Below are 26,240 nucleotides of genomic sequence, written 5' to 3'. Positions count from 1 at the left end.
TTTTCGATTACCCCCCCATGTCTTTTGTATATTTTGAGAGTACAACCTTCCAAAGGTCGGTAGTGAAAGTGTACGTATACAGTGTCTTATCAACTTAGATTTGGACTCTTGACTTTGATCGAACTGTGACTGTCTTTCTTCCAAATAAGGAACTATATCTTAAGGCAGACCCGGAAACTATGCGCTGACTTGGATGGGGATCGAATTCAATCCATTGTCTCGTATATAATAGTATGTGACATCAAAATCACTAAAGCCCCGCATACTACCAGCTCTTCTCCATTCTATCTGGAATTGATGTACAAGGGTATCGGGAAGACGCATGAGCCAGTCCTCGGCATGGGATCTAATGTACTGGAAAGAGAAATGCAAGGAAACATGGGGAAGAAAAATATGTATCAAAATCACACCAGAAACAAGAAAAAGCCTGCTGATCAGATGATCAAGGAAGAGACAGAAGAAACTCGTGAGACAGCGTAAAGAGGAATCAATATAGACCAATATCAGGATCAACCACATGCCAGTGAAAGAAGCACGAATTGCACGAGATCTGGGGTACACGGCAGACAACCATCAAGCCTCAGAAAGAGTTGTGCAAGGGACGAGCAGCTTTCTGACAGTGGGCTAGGATCATCGGCGATCAAAAAACCAACTGCTGCGCTTCCCGGTCGCTTCTTGTGATTGTATGCCCGCGACGTTCGCATTCGCCGGCCCGTCACCACCTCCGCGTAAAGGCTTCGCGATGCGTGACCCCCCAAAGCTAAAACTCGCGTTCCCATCCATGCTCGGTAAGCCGCGGGTAGAACCTTGCTTCGCTGCTTCGAGGCGTTCCTTAACAGCGGTGAGTTGAGCTTCGAACCTATCAGGGTAGTTAGTATCGAGTACACTAAGCAAGATCCAAAGGAATGCGTCAAGACATACCGGTGGTTGGCCTGGGTAAGTTTCTCTTGGCTCTCCTGGAGCAGGGCTTCCAGGCTGGCAATGCGCTCGTTTCTTGCAATTAATTTCCGCTCCGCGATTGCCACCTCCTTTTTCAAGCTGCTGTTTTGTTCCACGAGTTGACGCTGTACATGGGTTAATTGCTCGAGGTTGCGCTCCAAGAAGGCCATCTTCTTCTGCTGAGCCCGGTTGTTTGAGGATCGGAGGACGTTGTTATACTGCTCTCGTGCGTCGTCCAGGGAGATTTCCAACTCGACAACACGTTCACAGCGGTTCTGAAGGTCACGCATGAGAGACTTCTTCATGGCATCGAATTCGGTGATCTGCTGCTGCAAAGTCTTGCTTGCGGCACCATTGGTGGACGTCCGGGACTGAGTATCGACAAGAGATTGTCGCAACTTGGTCAACTCCTCATCCTTGCGCAAAATGTCAGAACGAAGATCCTCTGCCGCTGCAGTATCGGCCTCCTTCTTTGTCACATAAACCTGCTCTAACCGTCCTCGAATCTCTTCCACATCGCCCTCGCCCAGGTTGCGCGTCAATAGACCCTCATACTCTCGTTGAAGGTCATCCAGTCTCTTTTCCAAATCTGCACGGCGGCTGTCCTGCAGCTCGCCAAAGTCACTTCGGTCGTTCACGGTCAGCTCGGCTTGTCGGATGAAGCCTTGCGCCTCGAGAAGATTCGTGCGAAGGTCAAGGATGTCGTCTGGTGCAATGACTTCTCCCTCGGAGCTGATTTGGTGTAGAGCATCGACGCGCTGGATGAGATCCTGCAGCTTGCGCTCGTTATCGGAGAACACATCACCACCGAGGTCGAACCCGGCCATCATCTTAGCCATCTTTTCACTCTTCTTCTTTTCCTTCTCATCAAGCGCCGCCGTGGTCTCCTTTGCCCTCATTCGGACATCCAGAAGCTGCTGCTTGACTTCATCTAACTCGCCTGTGAGTTCTGAATTGGCCTCCCGGAGGCCATCCATCGTAATGGTAGCCTCCTTGCTCTCATATGAGACCTTCTCGAGCTGCATGCGGAGCTCGTTGACTTCTGTACCCAAGCGCTCATTATCTTTGCCGGTTCGTGCGCCATTCTCCTTCATAGACCTAAGCTCGTCGCGTGCCTCGCGGAGGCTGCGCTCCACGTTGACAATGTGCGACTCCTTCTCTGAGAGCTGGTCTTGGAATTCATTCTCACGGCGCAAGAATTCCTCGCGCTCATCCTTCTCCAGTACCAGGCTAGGAGTGCTGGACCTATCTCCAACCCGTGAATCTGGGCGCGGGGTTTCTGAACGCGCAGTCTCCTGTAAACGCGAGGGCGTACCTGGACGTGGAGCGCGGGCTTCAGTCTTCGCGGCACTGACAATTTCGCTTCCTCGCGCGGGGGTCCATTGGTCCTTGGGGACGCTATCACCGCTACGCCACATGCTGATTTCGCCCTCAAGCGCTGAAATGTAGCTTTCGAAATTCGTCATTTGACTTTGCGCCTTGCGCAGCAGCAGCTTCATCTCCGAGGAGCTCAGTTCTGCGTTGACCTTGGCCTTATTCTTAATGGCCTTGGCGCGCACACCGAAACGCAAGGTTGAGATTGTTTCGGCATCGTTGTAGCTGCTGGGCGAACAGTTGATAATCAAGGTCGTTCGGGAGTTACCACCGAGGGATTCTTGGAGAATTCGAGTGAGTTTGGAGTCACGGTAAGGAATGTGTGTCGATTTGCCGTCGGTCAGTGCGTTGATGACCATTCCTAGCGCACTTAAACTCTTGTTGATCTTCTTGGCCTCCTCCAGAGTCTGGCCACTTGCGCCGGTCTTGCCGACCTTTTCGCTACCAGCTAAATCAACCAAAAACAATTGGCCACTCTTGGCGGACCCAGTCTCGACATTTTTCTGGGTGACAGTGATAACGAAGATGGAGTGGGAGCGAGAGGATTCCTGGTTCATATTGGTTGCAGAGACGGCGCGTGCTGCTCCTCCCCGGCGCATGACTTCGTAGACCTCCTGCACGCTGGATACGTATACTTCCAGCAATCCTTTGACGTAAACCCCGCGAGCTTTCTCCTCGTGGACTGGTAAGTTGTCGTTTTGAGGCACGAGTAAATCACGGATCCGCTCCATGTAAATTTCCATATAGCTGACCCGTACGGTATACTCGATGTTGCTCGGGCTAGTCAGGATGCTGGCGAAGATTTGCTCGATCATGCGTGGAATGATACCTTTCCCTATCTCATCATCGATGTCGGAACCCATCATCGTATATGATTTTCCGGCACCAGTCTGACCATAGGCAAAAACTGTTCCGTTATATCCGTTCAGAATATCATCCACGGTCGGTCGGATAGAGAAGTCAAAGATGTCGTTTTGCGCGGTGTCCATAGGAAACACCCGATCAAAGGTGAAGGCCCCTGTGCCCTCTCGGGACTAGAATATTTGTCAGTATAGCCCTCACAGTTTCTGGGTTAAGTTTGGACTCACGTTGATGCTGCATGACTCTTCATTCTCGAATTCGACGATGGGCTTACCCCCAGAGGCCAATTCAACCTTGTTCTGCGGACGGAATCTTGCAACCACTATATATATGCAATCAGTACCAGTCCTAGTAAAACGTACTTTGGTTCATAGTGCCAGTCTTTGCATACCCTTGATGGTGTTCGACCCCGCGGACCTGAGGAACCATATCAATTAGTGATGACACACGCATGATACGGCAGAGCATGTACTCACGCCATATTTGTAGAGTGTGACTTGGATATGACACGCGCAAGCTAGAAGATAGACCCCGAGAAGGGGTAGGTGGGCCTCGGAGTTCGTCAGAGGCGTTTCAAATGGGAACTCGTCTGTTGCGGTGTAGTGGCTCGGAGGAGGGGGGTTGAGGATCAGGGGTCCACGTGCACCGTGGACCAAAACGCTCAAGGAATGAAGGAAAAGACAAATCAACAACCAGGCCGCAAAGAAAGGACGGCCAATCTAAGAAGACCTACAACGGGAGTTTGCAGGGGAGGGGGTTGACGCGAAAGAGTGGGATTTCAACTGTTGACACTCACCCCGTTTGGGCTTACCGCCCCCGGACTCGGATATGCAACCCCCTGCAGATAAGCTTAAGGTATATGTAGGGAACTATACAAGGAAATAATTACATGTAGGATATAGTTGAACCTCTGGTTTACTTGCATGCCCATTTATATTCTCTACAATGCATATATCAAAGTACCGGAGAGCAAGGTTTGCGGGAAACAGGCTAATACACTAAAAACAATGAGACTATGTAATATTGTAAAACTCGCCGGATATGACCTCGCGAAGTATGAAGAACCATGAAACTAGAGATCTCGAAAAAAGGGAAGAAAAGAAAAGAAAAGGATAAAGATAAAAGATGAGAAGGAAATAAAGACGTCAAAAAAAGGGAGAAGAAAGAATACACAACCTGAATGAATAAGATACCAAGCGCCAGTAACCCCATGCTGTGCAGACCAAACAGCCAAGCTGTTGTGCTCATTCGTAAGAATGTCAGGCCATCGAAATTGGCTGAGCATATTTGATTTGCTCAATTGTCCTCCCAGCTTTTCTCGACCGTCTCTCGCACTCGCTTGGTGTACTCTTTGCGGTTGTCTTTGTAGAGGTTCGAGGCCTCAACGTTGGCCGGAGATGAGGTGTTGGGGTCATTCAAAAGACTAGAATCGACAATCTATTAGCATCTGTATAGCGATCTTTCATAACCAAGCCCACCCTACCTTTGGATACTAGTAAGAATAGCCGCCACATCGTATGTCGGACTCCAGCGGTTCTGCAGAATATCAAGACAGAGCTCGCCAGTTCCATACACATTGGGATGGAACATTTGGCTTATAAATTTCACGCCCGGGGGCTTGTTGGGGTATTGTTCTTCGAAGTTCATGACCAGGCGGAATGTGCCATCTTCGAACGGCGTGTCGGCGGGGCCGATGATGACGGCATTCCTGACATTTCATCAGAACCATTGCCAAGAACAAGAACTTCAAAGCATAATGCGGAAGAAACATACCATGTCATGACATTATCAGCGACTGGAGATGCAGAGACGCCAGCTGGAGGATCGGTTTGCATGCGCTGCAAGTATGGAAATGTTAGCGGAGGCGAATCATCTTGGACACAGAACACCGAGGAAAAAGTTAAAAAAGCAAATTAGACGCAACGGCAATATATGGATGGCTTCAAATGAGACCATTCATTGATATAGCAGAGAATTCAGATAAACCAAGGCGAGGTGATGATATTGACGCGTACCTTGAAGTCCCGCATAAGACGACGGCGGGCGGATGTAGACATGACAGAACAATCGGGGAAGGCGTAAAGTGATTAAAATGGGTTGCTAAAGCCGCGTGTATGTAGCTGCGGATAGGTCTTTGCAAGGGCAGCCAGGAGAGAAGGAAATAGAGGAGAGGGGAAGGAGAGGAAACCTGAAAGGTCATTGATACGGTAGGCTATATGCAGCGAAGCGATGGAGGGGAAGATCGGAAGAAATATCCCAATGGAGAAACAAACCGAAAGGGGTTAGACCGAAGTTGAGAGAGCTCCGGCTCCGGGGAGCTCCTGACTCAGCGATTATTATGTCATCGATGGATACCGCCCGGGCGGGGCCACGGCGACCGCCTTGGGGACCGCCTTGGGACCTCGGTTCAAGCGGAGTGGCGGTTATAGGCGGTTATACGGGCGGATGAATCCCGATAAGCACATGCATGAGCATTCCTCAGCTCTTCGTCCTTAACTCTCATCTCATAACTCTTCTACTCTTCAATACTGTCAAATTACCAGTCACTTCTATCTTGAATATACCATGATTTCCCCAGGCTTGTCTGCTCGTCTCCCCAAGCGGGCATTCCCCGCATTTCGCGCCCAGCGACAGTTCAGCTCCGCACGCCCGACTTGTAAGGAGATTCAGGAAGCTTACATTTTGAGTGCGTCTCGGACACCGACAGCAAAGGTATGTGTACCTCGATAAATGTCTTGAGGAGTAATTTACTAACTTCCGGTTGACCAGTTCAATGGTTCCTTTGCTTCCGTATCAGCACCTGAGCTCGGCGCTGTTGCAATCAAATCCGCCCTAGATAAATCTAAGGTACCGGTTGAGAAGATTACGGATGTATATATGGGAAATGTGTTGCAGGGTTCAGTAGGCCAGGCGCCCGCCCGTCAGGCCTCTATTTTTGCCGGTCTCCCTTCCACTATCGAAGCTACAACAATCAACAAGGTCTGCGCTTCTGGCTTGAAGGCTGTGGCACTTGCCGCACAAAACATTCAACTTGGCCTAGCAGAAGCACAGGTGGCTGGTGGTATGGAGAACATGACTCGTGTCCCTTATTATATGGCACGTGCTAGCCAATTGCCCCCTTTGGTGAGATTAAGCTAGAGGATGGTCTCATCAAGGATGGTCTATGGGATGTTTACAACAAGTTCCACATGGGTATCTGCGCCGAACATACTGCGAAGAATTATGACATCTCCCGGGAGGACCAGGATTTATATGCCATTCAGTCATATGAGCGGGCCCAGGAGGCATGGAAGGAGAGCAAGTTTGCCGATGAAATTGCCGCAGTTACTGTGAAAGGTAAGAAAGGAGATACCATTGTCGAACGGGATGAAGGCTTCGAAAACCTGCGTGCCGATAAGTTGAAGACCCTGAAACCCGCCTTCCTACGAGATGGGACTGGTACCGTAACCGCTGGCAACGCATCTACCATGAATGATGGAGCATCTGCTCTAATCCTGGGCAGCAAAGATCTCGCTCGCGAATATGGCGTTGGCAGCCGTGTCTTGGCCCGTATCGTTTCTACAGCCGATGCCGCCATCGACCCTGTCGACTTCCCAGTGGCCCCTGCCAAAGCAGTCCCGATTGCGCTGGAACGTGCCGGTATCACCAAGGATCAAGTGGCGGTATGGGAATTCAACGAGGCTTTCGCAGCTGTCATCAAAGCCAATGAAAAGGTCAGTACCGTATTTGTCTCACTTCCACATCAGATCTAACTCGCCTAGATTCTCGGTTTGCAAAACGCCAAAGTCAACATGCTCGGAGGCGCTATCTCTCTCGGCCACGCTCTTGGCAGCTCAGGCTCGCGTATTCTCGTCACCTTGCTCCACCAATTACAGCCCGGCGAGTATGGAGTGGCTGCGATCTGCAACGGCGGTGGTGCTGCGACTGCGATGGTTGTGCAGAGATTGGATCGGGTGGATTGATTCCACCAAAAATAGTGCAGTGGCATGTTATGACTGATACACTCAAATGGCAATGCGAGCTTGGATATCATCCCGTATAGCAGGAACGTGTACATATGTACCTTTTCTGCTATTTGGAATAGCAGGTTGGCCGAATTCTATATATTTACTTGGAGCTTTTGCTTTGGAGGTTCTTTTTTGTATAAACTCTTGGCGTGCTTTTTTCCAGCCTTTCTATGGAAATACATAGTTAGTGTGCATCGCCCTCTGGCCCTCTCGCCCTCTTTTCTCCTTTTCCTCTCTTAGGTTGACTACATATCTTCACAAGGCCTTTAATATATACTTCCCTATTAGTCTCATCTTACAATCATTTTCGCTAATCGCCCGTTTCGCAACTCAAAAATGATCCTCGAAGTAGTTAACTAGTTAGCTAGTTGTTATTCTTCGGGTCTCTTGTTGTTGCCTCATTCTTCAGGAATCAACCGAGCAGAATGCGACCCCAAGCAAAAGCAGACCTCTGGCTTCTCTTCTTCATATATCTTCATATTGCAACTCGCGATCCCTTTATTTACCAATAATGTCGGCGTAGCAAAGATCCATTATATGACGCCATGTTGAACCCTGTGGCCCTATCATTATCTCCATCCTGTCATGACGCCATTTCTTGGTCCACGGACGGCGAGCTTGCTATCGCTGCGGGTGAATACTTTCAAATCCTGGTATGTATCTAATTATCTGATGGGTTAAAAAGTAACTGACGTTTTGACAGACACCCAAAAAAGGCAGGGATGAGGAGTCTGCCCCCAACTCAACCCAAGATTGGCTCATGACTCGTGTTAGAGCCAACTTGTTTACGAACTCTGAATGGCCGACCTATCTTCCGGGGAATCGAGATGAGTTTTCGGTCGCTGCAGACCTTTCAGAAAGCAATGTCGTGGGTCTGGCTTGGTCACCAGCAGGACTAGGCAAATACCGACGTAGTGTCCTGGCCGTGCTGACATCGAATCTGGTACTGTCGCTCTGGGAGCCCATTGGCCTTAAGAAGCAATGGACTAGGGTTGCCGTCGCCAATCATGTATTTTGGTCACAGCTTCAGCCATCGCAGGACCCAAATAGCCATGGCTTTCGGAAGGTTAACATTCGGTCTTTCACCTGGTGCGAGTCTTTGAAGCCTTCAACGCCTTCTGCAGGCTCTTCCTTTCTACATTCCCACGAAAGTCGCTGGGGAATTCCACTGCTAACGGTGGTGAATGACTTCAATGAAGTCATGCTGGTGCGGGTCCGCAGATCAGACCCAACGAATAGCCCTTCCAAGCCTTATGATCTTCAGATTCTGGCGCGTCACTCTCTGAAGAACCCAGAAACGAAGGAAAGTCCGTTATGCTCTGGATCGCTCTTTGGGAAGGAAATCAAAGACAGACAACGTACTACTGCGCTTTCCTGTGGTCCGTGGCAGATTTCACCCGCGACGCGCCCAGGCAACTTTGGCTGCGCAGTCGCCATGATAGCTGCTGTATGCGGAACGCAGCTTCGGCTAATGAAACTCGAAGTCAGTCTTGAAAGCTCGCTCGGGGAAACCTCACAACAGTACACGTTAGTCACAGATTTGATAGAGCATCCTTTGGACCAGTTGAATGAGGAATGGGCGTATCACAACATTGCTGGTCCCCTTAGATGGCTCCATACCGTACGCTCAATCTCTTATACCCATGCTAAAATGGGCCGTTTCGCTAATAAAAACCCACTAGAGATCATCCACAACCATTGCTCTGGTAGCGGGCGCCATGGCAGGTTTTATCGCCATATCCATGCCCCACGCTACGTACACGGGTAGCCTTACCAATTCTGATGCCTTCGGATTCCGCGATTACCCTGTCCATGAGCCAGAGACTGAGGACAACAAGGCCCACCAAGCAAGGCACCTAGAGCCGATTTCTGGTATGATATACAATATCTACAAGGCCTTTCAGCACCGCTGACCCACTATAGCAATGCTCACTTCCACGAGTGAACAAGGCGACAAATGTAAACTCCAAATAGGTACACTCGGTGGCATTGGTTTAGTTGCAGAACTTCACCAACTTCCAAGTGACGGCGCTCTGCAACAGCCACAATGGAAACGCATGATTGAAGAATTCCAGGATGACTATGACTTGGAACACGACTTAGGGGGAATGTCAGTCTCGAGGATTTGGGGACTCGCAGCCTATCGCAACATGACTGCGGCTATCTTCACCTCACATCCCACGGACATGATCGAGTATCGCATCACCTCTGATGACAGGTCTATGATTGTCTTTTCACAGGAGGGTGAACCCACGAGAGACACACAAACCCTGTTTGACGCGCGCATGCCCGATGGTCAACCCTCCGACCTCAACCAGACTGGAGAAGTGATACGTTTCGTGCTACCTGGTGAAGATGGCAATATTGAACCTGACACGGAGAGCCAACGCCTGATTTATGCCGTTGCCTGTCGTGCCATTGTGGGTGAAGAGGACAAGTCACTTCGACTTCAGGCGCGGCGGTCTCTAGAGCGTCTGGCAATAGTAGCAGGCGCGGATCTGAGGGATGAGATTTCTAAATGCGACGGCCATCCTGCCCCTATATCTGCGAGATCTATAGATCAAGTCACTGGCCCAGGCGGTCACATTTACGAGAAGTGCGAAGTTTGTGATGCGGGAATTGGGTGGCCCTCGGCCCAGTTGGCGCAGTGCGCTAATGGCCATATTTGGGGTAAGTTATCTTGTGGTTCAAATTTGCTAGTAACATGTTGACATTTTTCCGTCATATAGAACGATGCGGATTGTCCTTCCTTGCCATTCAAGAGCCTGGGGTATCCAAGTATTGTTCTGTCTGTCGCAAAGAAGCCCTCGACGAAGAGCTTGTGGCATGCATGCGTGAGGGAAAACAAGGTCGGGCATTCGATGCTCTCTTTGAGACGTTCGATATCTGCTTGCGCTGCGCAGCAAAATTCCAGGCCAGTTACTAGATGTCCTTGAATAGCACTTGCAATGATAACAGAATGTCTCCTTGACGGCTAGCGGCTGCAGAAAGGACGAAATCCGTATTTACCTGAAAATGTAATACGATTATTGCATATAACGATTCCAAAGGATACTCATATCCACGTCATTAGAGTGAGCTATCTATGTCAGTCCAATAAGGGACCCCGCGATAGGATTCCATTCGTCGTCCCATCGCCGAGAGCTCTCTTTTTGGGCGCCTAGGCGAAGACTCTCCAATTTGTCGCTCTTACCGAACAGCTCGACAAGGTGCCCAGCCAACTCCTTCGAACTTCCAAAGCCCAACCCATTAACACCCTCAGTGACTAACTCGGGCCATGCTTCGAAACGATCCCATCCAACAACAGGGAGGCCAGCCCCGAACATATCTACAACCTTCATGGGGAGATCTACCCCACTGCTGCTAGTATGGAGACTGACCCCTAGAGATGCGGATGCCAATAGCCGGGCATATTCTGGTACACTCAGCCACGCAGTTCGAATTGTGACTTTCTGTAGCTTGCTGGCCTTTTCAAGAGCGGCAATCTGGCCCAAATACATTTCCTTTTGTGGGCCCTTCCCTGTAATGATGGCCAAAACCTCAGGGAGGTGAGGTTGCACTGTCGTGGCTAGTTCAGAGTACCGAAGAAGTGCATCGATGAGGACCGAGAAATCTTCATCCGCGGTCCATGAGGTTGAGCTGACCAGAACCCGGAGAGATCCTGCTTTCAAAGCAGAATGGAATTCTTTAGTTTCCGGTAATGTTGTGAGGAAATCCGTCCGTGCATTGGGATCGAGGATAGGATTGAAATGGCTGGCAGGGCGGTCGTGTAGTGGCAGGACAGGGACTGGAAGGTTGAAATCCTTCTTGAGAACGGATGCCATAGCATTGGTGACGCAAAAATGAGCCGAAGCAGATTTGCAAAATACCTTCTCATACCACATCGACATTTTCACCAAGGGATGGGTTTGGCCGAGCTTCAACGCGAGTATGGAATATCCAAAATTATGCCAATCAATAATCAGCCTTGTTTGCCGCAAGAAACAAACAAGAGACGCTATAGCCAGTGTAGGAATAGAAGGCGGGTTCTTTTTATTATTGCAAGAGCGAGTCAGCACATCGAATGAGTATCGAGGAATATCCTTTTCAGGAACATACCTGAACCAAAAGCCACCGGGACGGTTTTGTAGTATATGCGAGGCACTTCCAGAGACAAACAATCTGGAATAGCACCTTCAAGGGCCCATAAATTGTAAATAGAAGCTTGTTACTGGTTTGTAGGAGAGCGGGATGAGAGCGAAGCGGAACAATCGAGATGCTGGGGTGAGATATGATATCAGGATGAGGATCGGATTCTGTTTCATATATGGTAGTTAGCGATCTTATGTTGCACTCTCTGTCAAGAGATTTATACTGACCGTTATACCCAATAATTACCACCTCCCCGCCATGTTTCGCAATACTCAATGCATGATACTGCATGCGCGGGCTTCGGCCAATGTCGCCAAGAACGAGGATTTGGACACATGTCTTGTGCCTTTTTGCGGCATGAGGTCTTGAGGGAGACCCTGCTTGTGCTGGCTGATATTGCGAAGGAAGTAACAGGATCAACACAGTGAGGGCGCTAGACAGGCAGAACACTATGCTGATAAGGGTCTCGATCATGATGGCAATTGCACTTCAAATGTTTCGCTCATGGTATTGATCAGCTTCCAATCACATAGATAGTCCTTTAAAAGCAAAACAGAAGGTGGAATATCAGCAGTTCATTGTTGTGAATGCGTCTGCGGCCCCGTTCGAAACATCTGGATTCAATGTTCGATACGTAATCTGATAAGGCTTCACGTGATTCCCCTTATGGGAACCTTGGGGAAAGACGGGCTTTTCCCCGGAGACAGTGGCGATCTGGTTAAGCCTGTGCTGGCACTCACTTTCCCAATTATATTATTCCCTTTGCTTATCCTCCCCGTGTTATTCCGCAATGCTGTATTTGCTGATAATCTGCCCGCTATTCTGACCTCACTCCCGCTCCACCCTCGATATCTTGGCAGTGCCCCATCTCCTATCCTGCCTGCTGGACCTCCCAGTTGCTGCGCATCGTCAGCATCTGAAGATCATGTCGACGGGGGCACCGTCACCCAGTGTGGATCTCACACAGTCCTCCAATGGGCACAATCATAATCATGGTCATAGTCGCAGTCGTGGCCATCGATCCAACCGCTGGGCGCAACCTCCACCTCCGCTCTCACAACCAGCTGATGCCAGCCTCCCTGAACACCCGGAACCAATCAATGCTGTGAACTCGAGCTATTCATATGGACATACATCCCAAACGTCAAGCCACAGTCACCATACGCACTCGCACTCCCACTCGCACTCCAGTACACACCACGGTCATAACCATAGTGTGTCATCTCTTCACAATGATGTGCTAGATGACCACCATTTGAAAGATTTCACCGGCGTTTATGGAATGTTATCTACGGATACCACTATACAGGCAGACTATAGTTCAGAGAAGATGTATGTGGGCTAGAGTGTGGTTGAGGAGTAAAAGCTGACCCTAATTTCAGCCACGAGATTTTGACTAGTACACTCATCGTGCTGCCGTGGGTTGTGTTTTCTTGGTACCAGAGGCAGTATGTCCAAAGCCCAAAGCTATCCGGCGAAGGTATACCTGGTACGACAGCAAGTATTCCTATCGGACAAGTTGGTCAAAAGACCTGCCTTTTGACAGCGATCACCCTCACCCTCTTCGGCTTTGGTCAAATTATACGGACCAACCACCAAAAGGCTGGCTCATCCACACTAGCTTCCGTTAATTTGCCGAAACTAAATGTGAAGAGTGTCCAAGCCTCGTTTTCACAAATTACCTCCGTGGCACTGCCAATATTTGCAGCACTTCAGCTCGGAGGCTTTTTGGTTGCATTTGCGCTGCTCCTCGCGGCAGCATCAGGGGTCCCATCCATCATCAACAAGGCCTCGCGTACCCAAGAGAAATACAGTCGAAAGATCCTATCCGTTGCCCTGCTAGTCACGGTTATTGTATCGAGTTTCCTTGGGCTGAACCACCCTTGGGACGTATCTCCAGTTATTGGATATGCCGCCTTATTAGGATCCGTGTTTGTTGCACCTCCCCCTTTCCCCTCCCTTCGTCACAATGGACCTATCCCTGAGCCAGGGCTCGTTGCTGCACAGAGCAAGGCTTCACGCCCGGTCTACTCCTCCGCTGTGGTCACAACTGATGCACCACTGGCCGTTGTATCCGGGTGCTCCCTTGCACTTCTGACCATCCTTTTCAACCGAGGATTTGCCTTCAGCGTCTCGGAACTGGTTTATCTCCTTATTCCTACGGGGATCCTTGCTACTTCTCTTATGATTTCCCTGCCCTCTAGCCTCCGCTCCCCCAAAAAGACCGGACTTGCCATTTGCGCCGGAGCCGCAGCTTTCCTTTGTTCCCCACATGCCCAGGATGACTTGCTCATGGTTTATGCCACACGTGGTATCTTGGCCACGGCCTCTTTCTTCGCTTCTCGAAGGGATGATATGCATTTGCATCTGGATGCGCATGTGCATAACCACACTCACAGCCATTCACGTTCACATACTACATCCGAATCCTCCCAAGTATCAAAGTGGCTTCTTCACAAAAGCGAACCGTACCCGTTGCTGTATAGCATTCTCAAGGAGAAGGATTCCCGTAGCATCTTCTACTTTATGTGGTAAGTTATGAAATCTAAAAGCCATCATTCTTGGCTTGCCGCTAACATTTTGCAGCCTGAATTTCACTTTTATGCTTGTTCAATTATCATATGGGTTCCTGACTGGATCACTGGGACTGCTTAGTGACAGCATTCACATGTTTTTCGATTGTCTTGCGCTTGTTGTTGGTTTATGTGCCGCCGTTATGAGCAAGTGGCCCCCGAACGCTCGATTCCCCTACGGCTATGGCAAAGTTGATACTTTGTCAGGATTTGCTAATGGGATTTTCCTTATGTGAGTCTTATCAAAGCGGCGGGGGGTGCCAAATTCTAACAACATGCAGGATTATCAGCGTGGAGATCATCTATGAAGCGGTGGAACGCCTCTCATCGGGGAGTGAGATGCATCGTCTTGGTGAGCTATTGATCGTCAGCATTGCTGGCCTTGCAGTCAACTTGGTCGGAATCTTCAGCTTCGATCACGGTCATGCTCATCACGGCCATGATCACGGTCACGATCATTCCCATGGCAATGAGAATATGCACGGCATCTTCTTACACATTCTTGCCGATACGCTTGGTTCAGTGGCGGTGGTCATTTCAACCATTCTCGTCCATTACTCCGGTTGGGCCGGCTACGACCCATTGGCATCATGCTTCATCGCCATATTGATCTTCGCCTCGGCCGTTCCTTTAGTTAGCAGCACGGCCAAGACACTGCTACTCACTATGCCAGCCGACACTGAATATAATCTCCGGGAAACACTAGCGGGAGTCAGCACTTTGAGAGGTGTGGTTAGTTATACGGTACCCAAGTTCTGGCTCGATGATACGGGAGCGGTGTCTTCCGGGCATAGTCATTCCCATGGTGAGCATCACCATGGTCATAGCCATAGCCAACACCATCATGGTCATGATCATGAACCACACCACGACCACGACCACGACCACCATGATCACACCCACCATGACCATGATCACGATCATAATCACGAACATGGACATGAGAAAAATTCCCAGAACATTTTCGGGGTGATCCACGTTGTCGCTTCTCGGGGCGCAGATTTGGAAGATGTACGTCAGCGGACCGTCGACTTCCTTCGAGAGAAAAACATGGATACTCTCGTCCAAGTTGAGCGTGACGGAGATGCACGCTGCTGGTGTAGTGGCGGAAACAAGGGCTTTTGATTAGTGAAAACTATGTTTCGCCCATCAACTACTCTCAAAAGAGAGCCAAGATTTACGGTGCATTTAATATCGCTTTGCCCCGATGTCTGTATCTCTCTTGTACAGATAGGATTGGATCGGTTCGCCGAAGCATTACACCAATCAACAGCACATAGTTTTCTCCACGGCGTTCATAGGAAGTGGAAAGCATATACTTCGATTTCAATTACGAAAGTCCTTTATTGCATCACATGTAGGCGACATTTATCTTTTTCAGGGGGTGAGACTTGTACAACCCATTTCTCGACAACCGTTTCTCGGTCATGGCCCCGAATGGCCCCGAATGGATATGCTTGCTCGGCGCCCTACATTTCTCAGGCAAATGGGGTGCAGCCCTGTCGGTGTCTCTTGGGCCAGATCTCCACGAATTGCGACAAGATGCTCATTCGGGTCACACAATCACATTGAACCTCGGCACATGGAAAGTCCAGGTCTACCTGTTGTGTTATTCCAACAAGACCCGTTCTATCTTGGAGGTTCCCACCCTCGGACAACTTGAGGCCACTGGCAACTTGTCGGGCTACAGCTCTAGAAAAATAACCTCCAGCATCTAAAACTGTACATTTGGACAAATGTAAGAGTGACATTGGATCCTGTCCTACCACTGGACTTCCAGGGTCCAAAGGATGTTACGGCTATATACCTTCCGACATTATCCCAACAGCCATTCTTTCGTGTCATTTGCCTAATGCCTCTATAGAGACATTGACTACTCCCTACCCCCGAATATCCTACCCAGACTATTCAATGTCATCAACTTCTGCAAAAGCAACATATGCCGACGAAGTCGTGCGAGGAGGATATGCGAAGATATTCGAGGGCCATACAGTCTTTCTCACCGGAGCGACTGGTTGCTTGGGAGGTTGTCTCCTGTACAAGCTAGCTTTGCAACTACCAACTCGCAAGGTTTTCGCCTTGGTTCGAGGGAACTCCCAGCAGGCTATTAGAAAGTTGAGAGAATCGATGCCAAATCATGCACAGGCTATTTTATCCACGGGGAAAGTCGAGTTTGTGATTGGAGACATGAAAACGGTGAACTTTGGTATTGAAACTGCTATCCTTCGACAACTTCAAGATCAAGTGACGCTGGTCATTCATGCAGCAGCGAAAATCAAGCTCGAAGGTCCCATTCGTGATGCACTCGAAAGCAATTGCCTCCCTGCGTTGGAAATAGCACGAATTGCCTCGGAATTCCGGCGCCTGAAACTCTTCATCCAGATCTCTACATCATACGTCAATAGTCATCTTCCCGATGGCACAGTTTTAGAGCGGATATACCCCTTGGGAGGTGAAGAAGATCCAGAGGAAGAGCTGGCATCCGTCTTGACGCTCGGCACATCACCGCACGACGGCAAATTTTCGTCTACCTACACCCAGGCCAAGCATCTAATGGAACGTCTACTGCTCAGTCGCTTTCCTCGTCTTCCAATTCTACTGCTTCGGCCAACAATCTTCGGTCCTGCGTTTAGACACCCCTACTCGCTATATGGATCCGAGGACTCCACGCCTCTCACCAAGTTTACTAGGCTCTGGTTCTCCGATCGGGGTAGCACACAAGTTTGGCATGCCACAGAAGGCTATAAAACAGGCACCAATATCCTGGACGAGATCCCCGTTGACCTCGTAGCAAACGCGTGTCTATTACATGCCGCAGCACGAACGACGGGCATCGTCCAGGTTGGTTCCCAGCTCTATCACTCGTTTACCTTCGACGATGTCTTCCGAATCGGCCTAGAAAACTCGACGCCTGCAGCTCAACGAGATTTTCCAAAAATCGTCTTCACCGAAGATCGCAGCACACCACAGTGCTTCCTTGCTGAGTTGATTCAAGTAGGAACTCGTAACTGGTTGTTCGATTGCGGACGATCCTACTGGCTCAAGCAGGTGAGCGGGCCATTGAGCATGCAGGTGTGCAAGCATGAGGCAGATGCTCTAAATTTGATACGGACTCACGATGTCCTCGGGCCTAGAAAGGAGAAAGCTCGGATATGAAAAATGAGTCACAGTGAGACTGGAGAGTGCAGACTGGCCAGAATACTCGTAACCTTCGTGATTTTCGAAATAAATGAGAAATATGAGCTTCGTATAGTCCGCCGGTGCTACGCCTTATCATAATATACCTTCCTAAATTTATCTTTAGTGGGTTCGTCCTAGAGAGGGGAAACCCTCTTGATGGTAGTAGTCAGTTCAAATAAGCTGAGTCTACATTGCATTGACTGTAGGTCCACCCGTGGGGGGAACATGGGGTGGTTTTTGATACAAGGACTGGCCCGAGTCGACCCAAGACAATGAAGTAATGCTCGGCAAGTAAAGAAGTGAACAGAAGTCTCAGACAAACCCGCAATAACAGTAACAAACCTGAGCTAAATCGAAAATTATCCGCTCGGACTGACTACTAGCCTGCTTCGACCAGCGATTTTGGAGGCTAAAACAACAAGAGACTCAGCAGCCAACAGCTCAAAGATAGGAACGACGCTCTCCATCTCCTTTGAAAGCCAATTTCTGAACTCAAGCGAAGCTCATATCGCGGGGTACAAGATGCGTTCTTCCGCCATCCCAAATCGATCCATGATGAAACTTTTTTTCTTCGCGTTGCCCACGGTGACAAAGATGTCCGCGACAGGCAGCTGGCTCATTTCGACGAAGGCCTGACCCAACCCACCTGTGGCGGCGTGGATCAAGATGGTCTCGCCTCTGCGTAGGGGCGCGATATTGTTTCATGAGTGGTAGCGCGGTCGCTGTCTCGAAGGACATAAAATCGGGAATGCGTGTCGCCAGCCTAGCGTCCAGCCGTAACCTCGTACAGAAGGACCCTGAACTCAAGCGCATGGCCCGATCCCCAACCCGAAGACCGTGAGGGTCAATCACGACGTCACCAGCCACAGCCGAAACGATTCCACTGCACTCACAACCCAGGTCATTTGCCTGGATCTGACCCATGGCCATCATGACGTCCTTGAAATTGATACCCGCCGCCTTGACCTCGACCTCGACCTTCCCATTCTCCAGATGACGAGCAGTACGCTCGTCTGGCGCGAAGTGAAGACTGTCCAGCAGTCCAGGCGTATCCACAAGACCAGAGCAGCCCACTTTGTCCAGCCGCTGTAGTGATGGTGTCGCCTTGGACCCTCGCGTCCTACTTCCAGACTGCAGATTCTCCCTAGCACCGACGTCCTCGACTAGCCGCGGTACTCGAAGAACGTCATTCCGCTCAATAAAACCTGATTCCATAACCTCGTTGCCACTGGCGCTTGCAAATATATAGACTATATCAGCAGAGAGTATGATCTTATTCTTAATCAGAATCAAATATGAAGGAACTTGGGGAAGGTTCGAGCCCAAAAGGATCACCACCTATTTTTCTAGGTTCTGTAAGCTCAACATTGCAAAATAACGCCCTCGTCTTCGTATGAGCTCAGCGTGTGTCCCGGACTCGGTGATCACACCGTCCTCTAGGAAGCAGATGAGGTCCGCATTCCGGACAGCACTCAAGCGATGGGCAATCGCAACTGTCGTGCGCTGCTTTGCAGCTTGGTCTAGCGCAGCCTGGACGACACTTTGGGATTCCGAATCCAGCGCTGAAGTGACTTCATCTAGTAACAAGACACTGGGCCGTCTCAGAAGGGCCCGCGCAATTGCTAGTCGCTGTTTCTGGCCACCGGAAAAGTTGTTTCCTTTCCCTCCACACATCGTATTGAACCCGAGACTGTATGATCAAGTCAGTTGCTGCTAGTGATGGTTATTTGGTGGATGACCTACGGCAGCGAACGGATAAAATCAAGTATATTTGCATCCTTGCAGATGATCTCCAATTCTTCCTGAGAATACTTTGATGCATCGAGTCCGAGGAGCAGATTATCTCGGATGGTGCCCTGGAAGAGTGTGGGCTCTTGATTCACGAGTGCCACTTGATTGCGGTAGGCGCTCATATCCATTGAGGAGAGATCCAGGCCGTCCATTGTGACAATACCGGCCAGTGGGTGGTAGAAACGCTCTAAAAGTGCAACAATGGTGCTTTTCCCGCATCCACTGGGTCCAACTAGGGCGATGTATTTACCCTTGTGTACAGTGAGATCGAGACCTTTTAGTATTTACCGGTCGGGGCGCGTAGGATACGAAAAGTGGACATTCCGGAATTCAATGGTCCCCTGCAAAAGAGTTGCAGGTTCGACAAAGTCCAATGGGCGCTGTGGTTGTCGATCCAATAGCCCTTTAAGTCGGGTGGCCGAAAGTTTTGCCTTTGCTAAATCTGGCGAGCTGCTAAATATCGAGCCAGCAGCATCACCACAAATGTTAACAGCAGCAAAACTCAGGATGAACTGGAACAATCCATACTCCCCACTGATAACGAGGGTGCCACCATACCATAAGCCAAGGGCAGTACACAACAAGGGTGCCGATTGCGAAAACGCAAAAAGGCCCGAAGATGTCAGGCTTGAGCGAATGCTCTTCGAGTCTTGTTCGGCTAGCTTATGGTGAAATACTCTTGCAACCTCGGACTCACGGTTCAGAGATAAGACGGTGCGGATGGCCGAGACCGCTTCACTGGCCAATGATGCTGTTTCTTGATACACTTGGCGAAGATGGGCCTCAAGCTGAGCCATGACGCGGAATCGAAGAAATCCACACATCAAAAGAACAGGTACTGTAGCTGCACCGACAAGGCCAAGTTTCCATCCGACAGCCATGCTGGTTGCGATGGCACCGATGAGAGTTGTCAGTGCCATGATGTAATTCCCAATCGCGTAGCAACCCATGCCTGCCATACTGGCTGGCTCAGTGCCGAGAAATGACACCAATGCGCCCACACCGTGCTCCTCCATGTCAAAGAAAGACATGTCTGTCTCGAGAAGGGCCCGGAAGGAAAGGTCACCGAGACGACGGATAAGCCTCTCTGTGCATTTTCCGAGAGCAGAAGCTTGAGCCGAGTAGGCGAAGAACTGCACGAAAGCCAGGACAACATGCATTCCAGCCCATAGATTTGTCTCAGACCGAAGCTGCGGGAATTCAGTGGGAGGTCTGGCGAGTGCCACAAGACATTTGGCCAGAAAGACTGCCTGGACGGGTGCTCCAGCTCCTGTTTGGATTGAAGCGAGAAAGCCCATTGACACCAGTTTTATAGAGTCCTTGTGAAAACTATTCACAAACCTCAGAAGGGTCTGCATTGAATACTGATGGGGTGGCCGATCCAGACTCGCGAGAGCATCTGCGCCCTTACGCACTGTGTCAAACAAAGGACCTCCACTTCCGACAAGCGGCGGAGCCTCCTTTTCTGACTCTACAGAAACAGACTTAGCATGAGGGATGGGAACCCCCAAAGAATCATCATCGTCGGGAGGTTTCTTCTCGCTCAGGTTGACAGCCTGTGATTTGGCCAGTCGACTATAAACTCCATTGAGACGTTGAAGAAAGTCATGGTTGCCTTGTTCGATAAGCTGACCTCCAGACAAGACAATAATCTTATCCGCGGATTTGACAGTCGACAAACGATGAGCTACAACAATGGTCGTTCTCCCTTGAGATGCTTTCTCGATTGCAGCTTGAACAATGGATTCACTCATCGAGTCCAAGGCTGAGGTAGCTTCATCAAGGAGAAGTATTCGAGGATCGGAAATGAGGGCGCGAGCAATAGCAATGCGCTGTTTCTGGCCGCCGGAAAGCAACACGCCGGCCTCGCCGACAAGGGTATCGTAGCCGTCAGGTAACTTGGTGATAAAGTCGTGGGCATTCGCGAGGCGAGTGGCACCGTAAACAATATTCTCGATATTTTCCTTGGATGCATTTTCATCGGGCGTTCCAACCAGGCCATACCGGATATTCTCGAAGATAGTCGTAGCAAACAATGTGGGTGACTGTTGGACCAGCGAGATTTGCTGTCTCAGCCAATTTGGGCTCAACTCTGAGAGTTTATGACCGTCCAAGAGAATATCGCCGGAAACGGGGTCATAGAAACGCTCGAGAAGTTCGATTATAGTACTTTTTCCGGACCCAGATGGTCCAACAATGGCTGTCGTTTTTCCTGGCTCAATATCCAAGCTTAGGTTGTCCAAAACAACGATATCTGGTCTTGAAGGGTAAATGTGTCTCACATTTTGCAACTCAATATGACCAAGCACGCTGTCTAGACTTCCCTCCGAAAACCGATTGGCGGTCCCTGAAGGCCTTCGATCAATGGTGCTGTATAGTCTTGATCCAGCAGCCGTGGCAATAGTAAATACTTGAAGTGGAGGGACGATGCCGCCGAGGCAGGCGATACCGGTCACTGTCGCGAGGATAATTGTCAAAACATCGACGTACGATGATGTGCCCGCTACTAGGAAGCGTGAACCCATCCAGAACCCTAAGCCGATAGCCAGGTAAATAACGGCAAAAACAGCACCGAGCAGGGCGCCAGATTTGAGTCTGGCATTATTTGCAAAGCGTTCAGCTTTAGCTAGAGAGCCATCGTATCGAGCCACAAGCTCAGATTGCGCATTGAGCCCCACGACCGTTCTGATGGAGGAAAAGACCTCTTCGACAATGGTACCAGATTCTGCGGTCTCTCCCCCAACCATTGCTGGCGATACTTTGTGAGCATTATACCGGCAGCTGCAAACACTAGGGCGATGCATATGAGGCTGGAGGCCAGGATGAGGGTCAACCTCCAATCTCGCATGAAATTTATGACAAAAGCTGCGACAACCGATGCGGAGCACTGTACGGCGACGCTGACTTTCTCTGAAATACCGTCTCGAATCAGATTTGCGTCGGCAGTGATACGAGTGGATATTTCTCCGGCTCCAATGTTGTCGAAGAAGGCAATATTTTGACTCAGAAGCGCGGCCAAGTACCGTTCTCTGATCCGACTCGATAATATGATGCCAGTGCGGATGAATCCGATATTCGCAATGTAGCATGACACTATTTCGCCCAGAAAAAGATATACGAAGTAAATTGTGAAGCGCGTCAATTCGCTATTGGACCTGTCTTGGGATGGACCACCGGACCAGCTGGCTTGTATGCTGCCAATCAATAAGCCTGTTAACAGCGCCGGCATTGTTGTGATTGCCCCGGCGATGGTCGCAGCAAGAAAGGATACACCGATAATGAACCAATCTTTCTTGGTCGCATATCGGAAGAGTTGGAGATAATTAATCTTGATTATGGGGGTTGTGATTTGCTGGGCGAGTATTTCCTGCTCCGATATGCTTGCCATACTGAAAGAGTCAGAAGTGAAAGGGTGAAGGTGGTGAACTTGGTGAACATAACGAGAAAGAATCCGGAGATGAGCGAATATTTGATAAATCAGTGATCTGTCGCCCCCATCTGCCAAGTGACAGGGATCCCACTAGGCTCTCACTTTTTGTTACAAAAGTTACAGTCACATACATATGCTCTTATGCTCTTATGCTCTTATAGCTGTCAGGGCCTTCCATTATAGCCTCACCTATATAAAAACTGTATAAAGCTACCTACCTAGGTAGGTATATACCAAAGGTTATACATAGAAAAAGACCATTTCACAAATCAACCCTTTTTGGCCTTTTTCTGCTGTCTACCCAACAAACTAAGGAGAATATCTATGTAACCAGACATTCAAAAAGTCTATCAGAGAAGACTACCTGAGAAGATCAGCCTACGGCCGCATACACGACGATTCTTGTATTAGTCAGACTAGATTGCCATGTCTAATATAAGTTGGGTACATACATAGGTATATCTAGACAAAGTCCGCCCGAGAACAAGCAGAACATTGAATAGACCCTCCAAGAACTACAAAACGACGATTATGCCTCTGTGGAATGATGGATTAGCGGCATCTTGTCTGATTCTTTCGGTTTTTACTTATATCAATTATATATTTTCCTGCATTCTATATCTCTATGATATTGTAACAACCTTGGAAGGCGGCAAAGGGATCTACCTAAACGGCGATCGTTTGTTTCCTTATATAAATTCTAAGCAGGTATAGTACATCAGAGTCCCATCTTTTTCTGTGGCCAAGCTACAGCGTTGGCCCATTCAATATCTTCGGGATGCAATGTATCCAATAATTCAGAGACTAATGCCCGCCCCGAACCTCGAGCCCACCAATGCTGACCATCAAGCTCCCCAAGCAACACACCCCAGTGCATGAGAACCAGCAATGCTAAAGGCTGCCGGCGTCGCACATTGTCCACGAATTCCTTGTCGATCATAGCGAGCCAAGCCAGAACGTTTGCAGGGTCAACAGAATCGGCCACTCTGGTTGAGAAGTGCCGCAAGTAGACAATAGCATCTTTGTTGACCTGATGCTGATCGGGGTCGATACCGGCGAGGGTCTCATCATTTAAAGTGCCGAGTCGGTCCAGGGCAACCCGCGTGTCGCTATCTAGACCCGCTGAGCCAGCATCCCAATAGTTTCTTCGACGAAAGAGCTCTAGTTTCATCCAAGATTGACCAATCCGGTGGATTTTTCTCACGCCTTGCAAAAGTTCAAATACGACGACAATATTCTCTGTTATGCTTGAACTTTCCCCGCGGGCAGCAGTGACTCTTGGCAGAGCAATGCCTATAACAGTGGTGATAATGGACTGCGCCAGCGCAGCCTCGCAGTTCAGTGGATTGATGCTGTCAACAGCTGCGCGATATGGTGCAAATGTGAGATTGTGATATTGAAGTGCAACGTCAATGTACACCAGCGATGCCGGTGGCTCAATGGTGGCGGCAACATGAAGAGCCCCCAGGGCCAAAATGCCATTCATTAAAAAGTCATACTGAAGAGCCAGACGAGGAATGGCAATTTGCCAGACGTGATGCTCCGAGTTGGAAGAGCAAAGACTCCTAAAAGTTTCGGTAGAAAACTTGTGCATAAGCTCCAGATCTCGTACCCCTGAAGTGGTTGGAGAAACGGAAGATGCTAGGCTAGGGATCCTAGTCCGCAGGGGACTTGGGTCTATTATAGCCAACGGGGCCGGGGTCTGGCTGGTTTGTGAATCGGGCCGAGGCGGCGCTCTAAAATATGTGCATGAGAGTTCTCGCGAAATACAATTGGAGCACGGTGGCCCCTTTTCGTCACACTGCGGTCGTTAGTCTCGTTATTTGATGGAGCCCGGATCAATCTATGGGGCCATCCCGAGTTTCCAAAACTAACCTTGACGCGACGTCTCTTGCACTGGTCGCAGCCTTGGCGGGATTTTGTATGCGCTCTGCGAGGAGGCATCTGGGAGACCTCGGTACGTGAGAGTCCATATAATCGGTTGGCTCGGATCCTTTGAGATGCGGAAGAGAAGAAGATAATACGAAGGGATCACGTGCACCGGAACTATAAAAAAAAACTATTCACAACTTGTCTTGATTTCCCTCTTCTGTATGGTTTTGTCTTTTATAATTTCTGCCGTCTACTTCTTCGGATGATTCCCATTTGACAATGACTCTTGAAACAGCCATGGTCGCTTCGCCCCCAAGTCAGTCGATATACCCGTACACTCAGGGATCATTACATGGTCACATGTGTCAACAAAGCCCTAGAGAGGATTTGAAACTATGAACTCGGTCCCGGTCGACATTATACCTAGGTTTTATAGATTCTAGAAAGAAAGGAAAAAGTCTCGGACAAAAATATCTCGGGCCAAAAGCAACAATTCTCCGACAGGACCAAAGCGCCTTATAGAAACAAGTGGATCCGATGTAAGCGACGTGGAGAAAACGAGAACGAGAACGAGAACGACAGCAGTGGACAGCAGTGGACAGCCAATAGCAATGCATTTTGGGGCAGTTTCATCCTGTCTAATCCAATTTAGGGCTCCACTTGCTGGAACGGTCGTTGCTGCGGTCCCTTGGCGTAGTCCTGCCTGATAGTTGATAATTTATGATTTGATATCAAATTCTCCTGGGATTTCTCGGCGAGACTCTAGACAGTTCTTTTTCTCTTGATCTGGTTATCTTGTCATCTCACTCCTGGGACTTATCTTCGCTTTCTCACCCCAGCTCTTTCTCTTATTCTCCTTCCCTCTGCTCCATCTCTCTTTCCTTTCGTTTACACGTATCTCACCCCAACATGGCGAGCTACGCTACTTGCTCTGAAGTAGGCCCACAATGTCCCGTTGAACTCACCACTTACGGTTATTACCCCAATTTCGGCGGCAACATCTTCTTCATCGTCTTCTTTGGCTTGCTCGGAATATGCCAAACCGGTCTCGGCGTCTACTACAGAACATGGACATTCTTGACGGCTCTCCTCGTTGGCACATTTATGGAAATGGCCGGGTACATTGGCAGGGTTCTCATGCATGACAACCCATGGTCCGGACCTGCATTCAAGCTGCAGATCGTGTGTCTGGTACTCGCGCCGACCTTTGTCGCGGCGGGTGTCTACCTGACATTGAAGCATATCATTCTGAGCTTGGGAGCCGAACACTCAATCTTAAAGCCGCGCCTTTTCACCTGGATCTTCATCGGATGCGACATTGGATCTCTCGTTTTGCAGGCCGCAGGAGGTGGCGTCGCTGCAGCTGCTGGAAATACGAACTTTGAACTGCTCAAAGCAGGCGACGACATTATCATCGCCGGTATCGCCTTCCAGGTTGCCACCATGACTGTATGTGGATTCTTTGCTGTCGTGTTCTTCTGGAGGGTCTTCAAGCGCGGTGATGGGTTTTCGGGAGAGAAGAACCTCGATTTTTCACCAATTGTTCCCAAGTGGATGCCGTTCGTCGTGGGCGCTGAGGTCTTTGCCTATTTCACAGTCTTGATTCGGTGTATCTATCGGTAAGAGCCAATGTCCGAGTCAAATAAGGCACTTTACTGACCTCGATATCTAGTATCCCGGAGATGGCTGGCGGCTGGGGAAACCCGCTGATGCAGAAGGAGAATGAGTTCCTTGTCTTGGATGGAATGTAAGTGGCCTCTTGGTTCCTTTGAAAGTCCTGGAGGAAGTCATAGCTGACATGTCATTAGGATGATTGCTCTGGCCTGTCTGGCCTTCACCATCTTCCATCCCGGAGTCTTCCTTCCATCGCTGCGCTTCGCGCCCAAGAACCGTGCTTAAAACGCTATGTCTACTTGTGATGCTGCGTTTTGGCGTTGTTTTAAGAGATCATTTCTTCCAGTTTGTTTGTCTATGCTGGAAACGATACTTAATCAGGGTGGAATCAATAATCTAAGAATCAACTGCCACTCTACGACTGTGCCGAATTTACGTCAAATATTCAGGAGTTTCCTCGTAGATAGA

The 26,240-nt window shown here is 49.5% G+C and overlaps 12 protein-coding genes across 12 annotated transcripts; 6 read left to right on the top strand and 6 right to left on the bottom strand.

Moving 5' to 3' along the window:
• Positions 1 to 630: 630 nt before the first annotated feature.
• Positions 631 to 3,655, bottom strand: N7489_011945 (putative kinesin family protein (KinA); the record flags this gene model as incomplete). Its single annotated transcript, XM_056717694.1, has 5 exons — positions 631 to 859; positions 922 to 3,347; positions 3,402 to 3,496; positions 3,566 to 3,591; positions 3,651 to 3,655. The coding sequence occupies 5 exons, from the start codon at positions 3,653 to 3,655 to the stop codon at positions 631 to 633; spliced, it is 2,781 nt and encodes a 926-aa protein (XP_056565316.1).
• An 815-nt stretch (positions 3,656 to 4,470) lies between these two features.
• ubc2 (E2 ubiquitin-conjugating protein RAD6) lies at positions 4,471 to 5,239 on the bottom strand (the record flags this gene model as incomplete). Its single annotated transcript, XM_056717693.1, has 4 exons — positions 5,190 to 5,239; positions 4,948 to 5,012; positions 4,658 to 4,882; positions 4,471 to 4,597 (listed from the first exon to the last, which is right to left on the bottom strand). The coding sequence occupies exons 1-4, from the start codon at positions 5,229 to 5,231 to the stop codon at positions 4,471 to 4,473; spliced, it is 459 nt and encodes a 152-aa protein (XP_056565315.1). The 5' UTR covers positions 5,232 to 5,239.
• A 500-nt stretch (positions 5,240 to 5,739) lies between these two features.
• N7489_011943 (thiolase family protein) lies at positions 5,740 to 7,136 on the top strand (the record flags this gene model as incomplete). The annotated part of the gene is made up of 4 exons (XM_056717692.1): positions 5,740 to 5,886; positions 5,944 to 6,225; positions 6,282 to 6,887; positions 6,936 to 7,136. 4 exons carry the CDS (start codon positions 5,740 to 5,742, stop codon positions 7,134 to 7,136), a joined length of 1,236 nt encoding a protein of 411 aa, XP_056565314.1.
• Positions 7,137 to 7,726: 590 nt separating this feature from the next.
• On the top strand, positions 7,727 to 10,107 carry N7489_011942 (uncharacterized protein; the record flags this gene model as incomplete). Its single annotated transcript, XM_056717691.1, has 5 exons — positions 7,727 to 7,834; positions 7,885 to 8,802; positions 8,864 to 9,053; positions 9,105 to 9,851; positions 9,911 to 10,107. The coding sequence occupies 5 exons, from the start codon at positions 7,727 to 7,729 to the stop codon at positions 10,105 to 10,107; spliced, it is 2,160 nt and encodes a 719-aa protein (XP_056565313.1).
• A 157-nt stretch (positions 10,108 to 10,264) lies between these two features.
• N7489_011941 (chitobiosyldiphosphodolichol beta-1,4 mannosyltransferase) lies at positions 10,265 to 11,786 on the bottom strand (the record flags this gene model as incomplete). The annotated part of the gene is made up of 3 exons (XM_056717690.1): positions 10,265 to 11,209; positions 11,280 to 11,476; positions 11,540 to 11,786. The coding sequence occupies 3 exons, from the start codon at positions 11,784 to 11,786 to the stop codon at positions 10,265 to 10,267; spliced, it is 1,389 nt and encodes a 462-aa protein (XP_056565312.1).
• A 451-nt stretch (positions 11,787 to 12,237) lies between these two features.
• Positions 12,238 to 15,010, top strand: N7489_011940 (metal cation transporter MSC2; the record flags this gene model as incomplete). Its single annotated transcript, XM_056717689.1, has 4 exons — positions 12,238 to 12,644; positions 12,695 to 13,843; positions 13,899 to 14,117; positions 14,167 to 15,010. 4 exons carry the CDS (start codon positions 12,238 to 12,240, stop codon positions 15,008 to 15,010), a joined length of 2,619 nt encoding a protein of 872 aa, XP_056565311.1.
• Positions 15,011 to 15,312: 302 nt separating this feature from the next.
• N7489_011939 (uncharacterized protein) lies at positions 15,313 to 15,603 on the top strand (the record flags this gene model as incomplete). The annotated part of the gene is made up of 1 exon (XM_056717688.1): positions 15,313 to 15,603. One exon carries the CDS (start codon positions 15,313 to 15,315, stop codon positions 15,601 to 15,603), a length of 291 nt encoding a protein of 96 aa, XP_056565310.1.
• A 193-nt stretch (positions 15,604 to 15,796) lies between these two features.
• Positions 15,797 to 17,041, top strand: N7489_011938 (uncharacterized protein; the record flags this gene model as incomplete). The annotated part of the gene is made up of 1 exon (XM_056717687.1): positions 15,797 to 17,041. The coding sequence occupies one exon, from the start codon at positions 15,797 to 15,799 to the stop codon at positions 17,039 to 17,041; it is 1,245 nt and encodes a 414-aa protein (XP_056565309.1).
• Positions 17,042 to 17,568: 527 nt separating this feature from the next.
• On the bottom strand, positions 17,569 to 19,008 carry N7489_011937 (ABC transporter; the record flags this gene model as incomplete). The annotated part of the gene is made up of 4 exons (XM_056717686.1): positions 17,569 to 17,743; positions 17,802 to 18,299; positions 18,483 to 18,755; positions 18,809 to 19,008. 4 exons carry the CDS (start codon positions 19,006 to 19,008, stop codon positions 17,569 to 17,571), a joined length of 1,146 nt encoding a protein of 381 aa, XP_056565308.1.
• A 132-nt stretch (positions 19,009 to 19,140) lies between these two features.
• N7489_011936 (ABC transporter ATP-binding protein/permease) lies at positions 19,141 to 21,603 on the bottom strand (the record flags this gene model as incomplete). The annotated part of the gene is made up of 1 exon (XM_056717685.1): positions 19,141 to 21,603. The coding sequence occupies one exon, from the start codon at positions 21,601 to 21,603 to the stop codon at positions 19,141 to 19,143; it is 2,463 nt and encodes an 820-aa protein (XP_056565307.1).
• A 1,401-nt stretch (positions 21,604 to 23,004) lies between these two features.
• On the bottom strand, positions 23,005 to 24,230 carry N7489_011935 (Zn(II)2Cys6 transcription factor domain-containing protein; the record flags this gene model as incomplete). The annotated part of the gene is made up of 2 exons (XM_056717684.1): positions 23,005 to 24,087; positions 24,162 to 24,230. 2 exons carry the CDS (start codon positions 24,228 to 24,230, stop codon positions 23,005 to 23,007), a joined length of 1,152 nt encoding a protein of 383 aa, XP_056565306.1.
• An 837-nt stretch (positions 24,231 to 25,067) lies between these two features.
• N7489_011934 (RTA1 domain-containing protein) lies at positions 25,068 to 26,057 on the top strand (the record flags this gene model as incomplete). Its single annotated transcript, XM_056717683.1, has 3 exons — positions 25,068 to 25,777; positions 25,831 to 25,905; positions 25,967 to 26,057. 3 exons carry the CDS (start codon positions 25,068 to 25,070, stop codon positions 26,055 to 26,057), a joined length of 876 nt encoding a protein of 291 aa, XP_056565305.1.
• Positions 26,058 to 26,240: the final 183 nt, after the last annotated feature.

This window comes from Penicillium chrysogenum (assembly GCF_028827035.1).
Source record: "Penicillium chrysogenum strain IBT 35668 chromosome Unknown utg000005l_segment0_segment0, whole genome shotgun sequence".
Taxonomy (NCBI): Eukaryota; Fungi; Ascomycota; class Eurotiomycetes; order Eurotiales; family Aspergillaceae; genus Penicillium; species Penicillium chrysogenum.
Note: the sequence above shows the minus strand (reverse complement) of the source record. Positions and strands in the feature narration are given on the sequence as shown.